The sequence below is a fragment of the Rhincodon typus genome, chromosome 45 (assembly GCF_021869965.1).
Source record: "Rhincodon typus isolate 14 chromosome 45, sRhiTyp1.1, whole genome shotgun sequence".
NCBI lineage: Eukaryota > Metazoa > Chordata > Chondrichthyes > Orectolobiformes > Rhincodontidae > Rhincodon > Rhincodon typus.
The window spans coordinates 2,102,621-2,114,770 of record NC_063376.1 but is presented as its reverse complement, the minus strand read 5'-3'; the positions used below and the strand labels follow the sequence as shown (position 1 = coordinate 2,114,770).

Genomic DNA, 12,150 nt, shown 5'->3' with positions numbered 1-12,150 from the left:
ACACACACTGTCACTCACACACAGACACACACTGTCACTCACACACACAGACAGGGATCCTACTGAAATAGGGCTATATTACAAAAATAATTTAGAAGTGCTGGAAAGGTGCAAACAAGATTTGCCTGGATGATACCTGAACTGAGAGGGTATACACTTTAGGAAAAGCTGAATGGTTTGGACTCTTATCTATAAAAAGTGAGGTGACCCAAAAATGTTTCAAAATTTATGAAGAAGTCTGAGAGAGTAGATATTAGAAAGATGTTTCCACTTGTCAAGGAAATCAGAACTAGGGGCTGCAAATACAAGATGGTCAGCAATAAATCTGATAAAGAATTCAGGTGGCACTTGTTTACCCAGAGTGTGTGAGAATGTTGAATACACTGCACTGAGGTGAGAATTCTCTGGGTTCATTTAAGAGAAAGTTATATGAGCACATAAGAGAGGAACAGGAATACAGAATATCCTAATGGGATCAGACATAGAAGTGGAGGCAGCTTATGCGGAACAAAAATGATGGCATAGACGATTAAGACTGAACAGCCTGTTTTATGCTGTTTAACAATTCAAACTTGATGCAAGATTCCCTGGGACTTTCGTAACACTAATTAAAATTTCCATGGATAAACAGAGAAGTTTTAAACCATGGAAATGCACTTGGTGTTTATACTGTATCTTTGTGGTTAAGAATTGAGAGCTGCAAACAGCATGTGGATGTTCCCTCTAATAAGAAGATACTGTTTTAAAACTATTTAATCATGCAGGGATTTGGCCATAATCCAGGTCATGTTCTGCATCTAGCATTGAGTCAACTGGCATGCCAGATCTCAGATGACAATCCTGCAATACCTGTACATTGGGTCACAATAAACTAGGGCTTTGGGAATCCCCAACCCCAGCTCAACACCTGTTTAATTGGCAGTATGTCAATTCGTCATTGATTTTCAAAGTATATTTTAAGAATGTCAATCTTCCCATGTACTTTGGCATCTGATTTGCAGATGAATCAAATTTAGTTGGTTTCATGTTTAACAAAATTCAAGTGAATGATTAACTTAGATAAAATTGCATTCAGTATGGTGATCCCACGAAAGTACAATTTGAGTTTGAAACAATAATAGGAGTATGAGATTGACAATAAGAGATGTGTTTATCCAATAATATAACGTTATTTCAGTTGTTGCATCAGTCAATGCAAGGTTTTGAATTATAGCAGTTTAGCAATTTTTTAAGGAAGATGAGGATAGGTTTCAGTTAATGCCCCAGAAAATAATTATTCCTCCAAGTGTTCAAAACATATGGGGTTGGTGGAAAATACACCTACAAAAATTGCCAAAACACCAAGGAAAATTTGTTCACTGGGCAAATAATCAGATAAAAGTCACCCTCATAAGTTGGGGAGCGCAACAGTGTCAAAGACTAGAGGACAGTTGCCACTTTTCTGAGGTTGGTATGGGAGTGATGGAAGGAGGTCTGGTAAGGGAATGTGCGGGGACAAGGTATAGAAGCTTGCTCCTATATAGCTAGGGCTGGAGATAACCTTCTTGCTGAGACTAGTAGTAGGAACTGGAAGCTGCCTGTTGCTGAGACAGCTATCTACCCGTTGGTTAGGCAGTAGGAAGGGGTGTTGAGGAGGTGCAGACTTTGAGGCTTTTTATTTGCTTAGGCATTTGGGCATTGTTGACTAGGCCAGCATTTATTAATGTAGTGATTTGAAAATGTTGGCCAGGTCGGTCTCATTGAGTATGAGATCCCTGATTGGGGTTATTAACCTGGTCCAATCAGGGAGTCCTGGTTCACAGTTATAAACAGGAATCTCAGGGCTTCCCCTCACTCTAAGGACTGGCTCTGACCTAGCTGGTCAGAGTCCACGTACTGTGCATGTGTAACTAAAGGGTGACTTGATGACAGGAGAGCAGCCTCTGTGGAGATATTTTAATTAAAAAATCCCTAATTGCCCTGGAGAAAGTAGTGGTGAGTCATCTTCTTGAACTGCTTCGGGCCTTGCTATGTAGCATTACCAGTAAAGTTGTTAGGAAGGGAGTTCTAGAATGTTGACCCAACAGCATTTTTTCCTAGGATGGGGGATTTCAAGGCTAGGGAGGTATATTTTTAAGGTGAGAGGAGAAAAATTTTAAAAAGACATAAGGGGCAATTTTTTTTTTTTTTGTTACACAGAGTGGTTCATGAACTTCCATGAATGAACTTCCACAGAAAGTGGTGGATGCGGGTACAGTTACAACTTTTAAAAGACGTTTAGGTAAGTGCATGAATAAGAAATGTTTCAAGAGACATGAGCCAAGCGCAGGCAGGTGGGACTAGTTTCATTTGGGATTATGGTCGGTATGGATTGGTTGGACCGAATGGTCTGTTTTCGTGCTGTATGAGTCTATGACTCAGAAGGAACAGGAATACAAGCGATTGTGAAACTTAGGTCGGAAACAACTGTGTTTAACTTAAATAAAGGGAATTACAATGAAATGAGAATAGAGTTAGCTAAAGTCAACTGGCTGGATATATTAGCACAAATAACTGTAATAAGCAATGGCAGACATTTAAGTAGGTAATTCACGACTTTTAGCAAAAATACATCCCAGTAAGGAGAAAAAGTTTCCAAGTGAGAGATAGGCCAACTATGGCTAACCAAGGATGTTAAGGAGTTATTATGTTGAAAGAAAAGCGTAAAAGCAGGCAAAAGTCAATGACAGCCCTGAAATCTGGGATAAATTTGGAATCCAGCAACGGAGGAATAAAAAGATAATAAAGACAGAGAAAATAATCAATTTTAAGGCAAACAAGTAAGGAATTCAAAAACTGACAATAAGACCTTCTTTAAATATATAAAAAAGAAGAGAGAGGTCAAAGTGAACATAGGCCCCAGGGTAATTGCTCTGAAGATGTTTCCCTTCATGGGAGAGTCTAGGTCCAGAGGGCATAGTCTCAGAATAAAGGGGCACCAATTTAAGACTGAGGTAAGGAGGGGCCGAATGGCGTACTCCTGTTCCTATTTCTTGTGGTCTCAAGGTCGTACGATTCCAAGTCAGGATGGTGTGACCTTGGAGGGGAATTTGTTGACATGTATTGTCAAAGGAGACTGACTGACTGAGTTATTGCAGTGCATCTTGACAGTGCTACAGAATTCCTACAGTGCAGAAGAAGCCATTTGGCCCATTATATCTGCACTGACCCACTGAACAGCATCTCTCCCAGACTCACCCCCACCTTTTCCCATAAGCCCACATTTACCATGGCCAATCCACCTAAATTGCACATTTTTGGTCTGTGAGAGAAAGGCGGAGCACCTGGCATCATGCAGACGTTGGGAGAACATGTGAACTCCACACAGACAGTCACCCAAGGCTGGAACTGAAGCCAGGTCCCTGGCGCTGTGAGGCAGCAGTGCAGATCACTGTGCCACCATGCCCTATACTGCAGCATTTCACAGTGACAGTATCCCTACAGTGTGGAGACAGGTAATTCGGCCCAACAAGTCCACACTGACTCTCTGAACAACCCAACCAGACTCAACCCTACCCTATCCCTGTAACCCTGTATTTCCCACGGCCAATCCACTTAACCTGCACATCTTTGGACTGCGGGAGGAAACCGGAGCAGCCAGAGGAAACCCATGCAGACATTGGGAGAATGTGCAAACGCGACACTGTCGCCCGAGACTGGAATTGAACCTCGGCCCGAGGCAGCAGTGCAAACCACTGAGCCACCGTGCCACTCTAATGCTTTGCCCAACTAGTTAATTATGGGTCATAGTCTTTTAGATATTCTCACAATAGGAATATCTTTATCTTGCCCCTGCAATGCTAAGGATAGCTCAGCTTTCATGCCCAAGTAGTTAAAATACAAAGCACTATTATATGTTACTGCTAGAGGGACAGTTACCACTAGTGATTTTACATCCTGATCCCCTGAAACAAGTCAACATTGAAGAATTATCATCAGTCTCCACTTTCTAATGTTCCTAATATCCCTGAATGCAATATAATCCCAAATATTCGGAACCCACTCAATGTTTTCCCCATCTCTTCTCTGACCCTCATTTCCCACCCTAGGTAATGTTCACCTTCCCAAATTAAATAAGATTTAAAACTATAAAAGATCATAACCAATTATTAGATGCTCAGTAGTTCCTTGCTTTTTGAGCATGAACCACTCTTGTAGAGAGGGCAGTAGAAAAATAAAACACTTCCTTACATCTTCTTTGAACTCCCCGGAGCCTTGCATTCAATTTCGTCAACTGCACTTGTTTACCAAAAGTGGTATTTTTACTCTACATTTACAGCAACTTTCCAGTGGTCTTGTACTCATCAGTACTAGGTCCTGTACATGGGATGACGTGTGGCTATGCTACAGATGTCTATCCTGTCATGGATCTGACACTAGAAATGTACTATTTATAGTCTATTCAAACCTCCCAAACATTTTTGCTTTTAGAAAACATCATCAGTGAAGAAAAGCACTGAGTTATCAAGACCAACTGTAGCCACACGTTGAGCAAACATTTTCAGATCACTGGCGTAAGGATAATCTCTATCTTTCACCAATCCCATTATCTTCTATATCAGACTATTAATAATGTTCCTGTGATGTAACGTGGGATCTTACATTTGAAGTTGCCCAAGTGCATACAGTAGCTATAAAGTCAAACTCTGAGTGAGGTTTATTTGTACAGATGCCACGACTAACGCTGCTGTACTGAACCCTTGTATGCAGAATGTTCCAGGTTGGTCAAACTTATTGCTTTTCAAGTTAAGTTTGGCTGCGTATTTGAATTTTGGTGCAAGGATTATTATACTAGATTAGTTATTTGTGGAATTTGACTTCACCTGACGAAGGAGTAGCACTCTGAAACCTTGAGAATTCAAATGAACCTGTTGGACTAACCTGGTGTCGTGTTACTCCTGACCTCGTCCACCCTAGTCTAACACCGCACATCATTTGCAGGATAGAGGATGGTTTTCACCACTTGTGTAATGCCTAGACCATGCCCGCCTTCCTAAGCTATTTGATTTTGATTTCATATTTTAATTAAAAATGAATGTTTGTTTGTTAAATTTGTTACCTTGTTCCATAGCCTTGTATGCTCTGGCATTGCAAGTGCACATCTAAAATATACATCTTAAATGTTATGAGGGGTTCAGTCTCTACCATCCTCACACATAATATTCAATTTGAAATCATAGATTATTGCTAGCCGAGATATTGAGTAATGTGGAGCCAAGAAGGTGGATAGAGTTAAGACACAGATCATCCTTGATCTGTGTGAATGGTAGAACAGGTTCTTTATTGGTCTTCAAAATGTATCCAACCTTGACACCTGAACTGACAGAGCCTCAGTTTAAGCATCAGCTCATATCAGTACCAAAGCATCAGCTGATTTTTGCTGTAAGGTATTAAACTCTAATTTTCTGAGTCAAAAGCTACACAGAGCTGGCCGACAATAAATCATTTGAATGATGCTGGATGATCTGTATACATACCATGTTGGTACATAGAATTCTGCCGACTGGTATCTAATCTCAATGTTGTGACTATTCACTTTAGAAAAAGTTTAATTTGTGTTTAATTAATACACAAACTTTTCCATTTTTCTTTTATGCAGTTTATTCAGCTGATGGATAGAACATTTTCTTTTCAGACAGTCTGTGTTCCAAAACAATTTAAAAAAACAAGAAAGTTCCAATACTTCTGCTGTACATTGATGTGGTCTGAGCCTTAGTGCTGGAAACATATCCTCTAAAGTCCAGCGTGGTATTTTAGATGAATAGGTAGGACTTAGGGTACTGGGGAGTGTTGTCAAACACCAACCTAGAGGTCCAGGTACATAATTGTACATAAGTGGTGTCAAAGGTAGACAGGGTTGTCAAGAAGGCATTTGGAATGCTTGCCTTCATTGGTCAGGGTATTGAATTTTTTTTTTTTCTTTTATTCATTAACAGGATGACGACGTCGCTGGCTAGGCAGCATTTATTATCCACCCCTAATTGCCCAGAGGGCAGTTCAGAGTCAACCACATTGCTGTGGGTCTGCAGTCACATGTTGGCCAGAGCAGGTAAGGATGGCAGTTTCCTTCCCTAAAGGACATTAGTGAACCTGGTGCATTTTTCCAACAATCAACAATGGATTCCTGGTCATCATTAAATTCTTAATTCCAGGTATTTTATTGAAGTCAAATTCCACCATCTGCCGTGGTGGGATTCGAACCTGGGTCCCTAGAATATCATCCGGGTCTCTGGATTAACAGTCCAGCAATAACACCACTAGGCCATTGTCTCCCATAGAGGAGATGGGATGTCATGTTGCAGTTTTACAGGACACTGTAAGACCACTTTGAGAGCTCTGCATACAGTTCTTTATCACTTTGCCAATAGAAAGGATATTATTAAATTGAAGAGAATGCAGAAAAGATTTGCAAGGATGTTACCTGGACTGGAAGATTTGAGTTATAAGGAGGGGCTGGATAGGTTGGTATTTTTTTCCCCTTGAAGCCTAGGAGGTTAAGGGGTGACCTTATAGAGGTTAATAAAATCATGAGGAGCATTGAGAAGGTAAGTAGCAAGAGTTTTTTCCCTATGGTAGGGGAGGTAAAAACTAAAGGGAATAGGTTTAAGATGAGAGGGGAAAGATTTAAAAGGGACCTAAGGGGCAACTTTTTCACACAGAAGGTGGTGCATATATGGAACGAACTGCCAGAGGAAGTGGTCGATGCAGATACAGTTACAACATTTAAAAGACCTTTGGATAGGTACATGAATAGAAAAGGTTTAGAGGGATATGGGCCAAACGCAGACAATTAGGACTAGTTTAGTTTGGGAAACCTGGTCAACATGGACGAGTTGGACCAAAGGATCTGTTTCTGTGCCGTATGAGGTCAGAAATCACATGACAGCAGGTTATAGTCTAACAGGTTTATTTGAAAAAACAAGCTTTCGGAGCCTCTATCCTTCTTCAGGTGTTAGTGAGAGAGGTAGTATCAGACACAGAATTTACAAGTAAAAGATCAAAGGTTCACACCACTGATGAGGATGAGGATGTCGTATGATTTCTAACATTGTCCACCCCAGTTCAACACCGGCACCTCCACATCTGTGCAGTATGACTTTATGACACTAAGTTGTTCATATGGGAGAAATGTCTGCAATGTCAGGGCTTAACACTAGATACTTCGATAATCTCCCAGATGACTTGATAGCTGCAGAATTACAGATATACATCAATGTGACATCAATCTAGTGCTACATATTTCAAAGCTACACACAAGATCTGCCACCACCACAGAATTCTTGCTCAGTACCTTTGCCAGTTGGTAAATAATAATTTCACTGCATTCTGCAATTAGTAGAGTGATAATTCTGGTCTTAGAGTGTGTGAGAAAATGTCAATGCTTACCTTTCGTTTGGCTGTGCTTTGTATCTTTTCTTGATCACACACTTCTGTTTCCTTCTCTCTCAATAATTCACTGTCTTCACTATGTTCATGGTCTCCACTATCATCATCTTTCAGGCTGCCATGATAGAACATACACAAGGTTCATTATCACATCTTCTGTGAAACATTGAGGGAATTGTTTGTTTGCTCATGGGATATGGGCATTGCCAGCTGCGGTCTGGAGAAAATGGTGAATGGTGGTGAGCTGACATTTTGACCTCTACAGTCCTTGGGGCTCAGGGATACCTACAGTCCTAGTAGGAAGGGAGTTCCAGGGTTTTGACCTAGTGACAGTGAAGGAATGGTGATTTATTTCCTAGTCAGGATGCTAAGTTGCTTAGAGGGCAACTTGCAGATGGTGGTGTTCCTATGCATCTGCTGCCCATGTCTTTCCACGTGTAAGGGTTGTGGGTTTGAAAAGGTCCTATGGGAGGAAGCTTGGTGAGTTGCTGCAATGGACCTTGTATACAGTACACATTTTTGCCACTGTGCACAGATACTTAATGGGGTGGAAGTCGAGCTGGATGTTTTCTCCTGGATAGTGTCACGTTTCTTGAGTGCTGCTGAACTGACCTACCCAGGTAAGTAGAGAGCGTTCCACCGTACTTCTGTTGTAAAACTTGTAGATGTGGCTAGCGGATAGGTAGTGAGTCACTTGCTGCAAAAGCTCTGACCTGCTCTGTTGTCACAGCCTTTAAATGGCGGGTGCAGTTCAGTTTCTGGTCAATGGTAACCCCCAGGATCTTAACAGTGGAAGATTCAGCCATGGCAATGTCATTGAATATCATGGGCCAATGGTTAAATTCTCCCTTGGTCATTGGAGATGGTCATTGCCTGGCACTTGTACCGTGTGAATGTTACTTGCCACTTATCAGTCCAAGCCTGGTTATAGTCCAGCTCTTGCTGTATATCAATACAGAATGCTTTACATAAAAACACAGAAGATGGAAACAGGATTAGGCCATTCAAGCCTGCTCCGCCATTTGATATGATCATGTCTGATCACTGAACTCAATGCCCTAATCCCGCCCTAATACTTTGATCCCTTTAGGCACAAGAGCCATATCTACCTCCTTTTTGAAAACACAAAGCTTTGACCTCAACCACTGCAACACCCCAGAACTACGCAGGAAAGAGGAAGAGCACCTATACAAAATCCTCGCTATAAACGGATATCCCCGCAACTTCATCCGCAGATGCCTACTAAACAGACAACAACAGGAGGACACAGTACGCCCTAACACACTGGCCACACTGCCCTACATCGAGAACAGATTGGAACCGACAACAAAACTCCTAAGACACTTGGAATCATGGTGGACCACAAGCCCACAGCCACCCTACGACAAACACTTACAAGGGTTAAAATCCCCATTCCTACAACATGCAGAACCAATGTGGTTTACAAAATACCATGCAATGACTGCCGCAAACATTACATCAGACAGACAGGAAGAAAACTAGCCATCAGAATACGACACGACGAACTCTCCTTAATATTGGTACACTCAGACAATGAAGGCCATCAGCTTAACTGGGACAAGGTAACTATAGTAACCCAAGCCAAACATTGACATGCACAGAAATTCCTAGAGGCATTGTCCTCCACCTGTAATGCAATAAACAAACATACAGAATTGGACACTATATACAAACCCATACAGATCAAAATGAGAAATGACACTACTCACCATAACGAACCATAAATTCCAAGTGGGGTAGGATAACATCGCTTCATCGGAGACTCCACTGATGATGTCACTTAGCATGGTGACGAAATGTTTGAACGAGAACAAGCCAGCTCAGCGAGTTGGTTCTAGACTCCTTCATGATCAGAATGTCATTCCTGCATTTAACCTGTCTAGTTGTTAGAATTTTCTAGGTTTCATTCTGTTAAACTCCAGTGTATACAATCCTAACTGACTCAATCCCTTCTCATAGGTCAGTCCCGCCATCTCACGAATCAACTTGGTAAACCTTCGCTGCACTCTCTCCATAAGCAAGAACATCTTTCTTCAGTTAAGGGGACCAAAACTGCATACAATATTCCAGATGTAACCAAAACTGCACCAGATGCTTAAGTAACTGAGGAATCGCAAATGGTGCTGAGTGTTGCGTAATTACGTTCAGCATGGATCACTATTTCTGAGGTGGAGGAAATATCATCAATGAAGCATATGAAGATTGCTGAGCCTATGAAACTATTCTTAGGAACTCCTACAGTGATGTCCTGGGGCTGAGATGATGACAACTAGAAGCACCTATCTTTGTGATAGGTATGACTACAACCCCATAAAGAGTTTTCCTATTCCAATGATTCCCATTGATTCCAATGGAACTCCTTGATGTCACACTTGGTTAAATGCGACCTTGATGTCAAGGGCAGTGACTCTCACCTCACCTCACCTCCGGAGTTCAGTTCTTTTGTCTGTGCTTGGACCAAGGCTGTTATGAAGTCAAAAGCTGAATGACACTGGTATAATCCCAACTAAAAGCCGATAAGCATTTTATTTCTTTTTAAGTAACGCTCGATAGCTCTGTCAATGACCCCTTTCATCACTTTGTTGATGTTCAAGAGCAGACTGATAGGGAGGCAATTGGCCAAGTCGGATTTGTCCTGCCTTTTGGTATGCAGGACATACCTGGGCAAATTCCACATTGTTGGATAGATGCCAGTGTTGTAAGTGTATTAGGACTGCTTGCTTAGCGATCAGTTAGTTCCAGAGTGCCCATCTTCAGTAATATTGCGAAAATGTTATCATGGACAATAGTCTTCGTAGTGTCCAATGCATTCAGCCATTTCTCGATGGCACAGGAAAAGAATCAAATTGACTGCAGCCTGGGATCCATGATGTGCAGGACCCAAGAAGTGTCATCCACTTTGCAGTTCTGGCTAAAGCTGATTGTAAATGGTTTAGCCTTGTCTTTTGCACTGATGTACTGGCTCCCCCATTGTTAAGGATGGGAATCCTGGTGGAGCCTCTTCCTGTTATTTGGTTAATTGTCCACCACCGTTCATGACTGCAGAAAAAGCACGGAGCTTCAGTCTAATCTGTTGGTTTTGAAATTGTTTAGCTGTGTCTAATGTCAACTGCTTGTATTGTTAGGCATGCAAGTAGTCCTGTATTGTAAATTCACCAGGTTGATAGCTCATTTTTTTAGTAAGTCTCATGTTGTTCCAGACACGCCCTCCTGCACTCTTCATTGAACCAGGGTTCATCTCCCAACATGATAGTAATGGAAGTGCTGCAAATAGGCCAGACTTCACAGACGTGGTTGAATACTGGCAGCCCAGTGCCTCATGGATCTGTGTTTTGAGTTACTAGATCTGTCCCATGTAGCATGGTGGTAGTGCCACAACTCAATGGAACTTATTTTTTCACAATGATTGTGCCGTAATCATTCTTACTGATACTGTCATCACTAGACACCTCTCATAAGTAAACTGGTGAGGTCAAGTACGTGTCTCCCATGTGTTAGTTCCCTTACTGCCTGCCACAGACCAATCTAGTAGCTATGATCTTTAGGATTTGGCCTGCTCAGTCAGTGCTGGCACCGCCAAGCTACTTTTGGCAATGGACATTGAAATCCTCCACTCAGAGTACATTTGTGTCACTGCTGTGTTAGCATGAGACCAAGGATGCATTCCTGTCCTGGCCCTGCTGCAATGTTCCAAATGAAGCGCAACACAAATTCAGGGAACAACAACTCATTTTCCACTTAGGCACTTTACAGCCTCAAGGTCTCAACAGTGAATTCCACAACTTCAGAAGATGACCTTATTGTGTTTGTTCTCCATTTCTCTTACATTCTTCCCTCAACTCCACACAGGCTTGGCTTGCTTGAAACAAAAACAGAAATTGCTGGAAAAACTCAGCAGACCTGGCAGTATCTGTGGACAGAAAGTAAAGTTATCAGGCTCAGTGTCCCTTCTTTAGAATTTTCCTTGTGTCTTGTTTACTTTGCTCTTAGTAAAGAGTACCCATTCTCTTTCTTCCACATCTTAATTTACACCTATTTTACATCTCTTTTCCTCTTTCACCACTATTAACAACCCCTTTGTCTTTTGCAGTGGGCCTCTGTATTAATTGCCCTCTTGCTCTTCCTCTTCATCTGTCAAGAGTACATCAAAAAAATTCCAACACTTTTCAATTCTGAAGAAGTCATACTGGACTCAAAACGTTAACTCTGTTTCCATCTCTACAAACGATACTGAGTCTTCGTTCATAAGTTCATAAGATATAGGGGTGGAATTAGGCCATTTGGCCCATTGAAGTCTGCTCTGCCATTCGATTATGGCTGATATGCTCCTCATCCCCATTTTCCTGCCTTCTCCCCACGAACCTTCAACCCATTGCCAATTAAATATCTGACTAACTCCTCCTTAAAGGTATTCACTGTACCAGCATCCACCTCAATCTGCTGAGATTCTCCAGCATTCTTTGTGTTTAAACATAAGAAAAAGGAGTAGGAGTAGGCAATTCAGCCACTGAACCCTACTCTGCCATTCAATATGACCTCAACTCCACTTTCCTGTCTGCTTCTCATAACCCTTCAACCTATTACTAATTTAAAATCTATCTCCTCCTTAAATTTGACAAAATGTGCCAGCATCCATTGCACTCTAAGGTACTGAGTTCCAAGTATTCACACCCTATATTGTCATTTTAAATCCACTACCTTAAATCTCCTCTGAACTGCCTCTAA

General features: G+C 41.6%; 1 protein-coding gene across 1 annotated transcript in view; it reads right to left on the bottom strand.

Moving 5' to 3' along the window:
• Positions 1 to 10,260, bottom strand: part of LOC109918322 (eukaryotic translation initiation factor 4E type 2-like) — a 38,681-nt gene extending 28,421 nt beyond the window's left edge. The window contains exons 1-2 of the mRNA XM_048620255.1: positions 9,135 to 10,260; positions 7,405 to 7,519 (exon numbers count right to left, since the gene is read on the bottom strand). Of these exons, the coding sequence (XP_048476212.1) occupies positions 7,405 to 7,519; positions 9,135 to 9,181 (162 nt within the window). The 5' untranslated portion in view covers positions 9,182 to 10,260. The remainder of the gene's footprint in view (positions 1 to 7,404; positions 7,520 to 9,134) is intronic.
• Between the last annotated feature and the right edge of the window lie 1,890 nt (positions 10,261 to 12,150).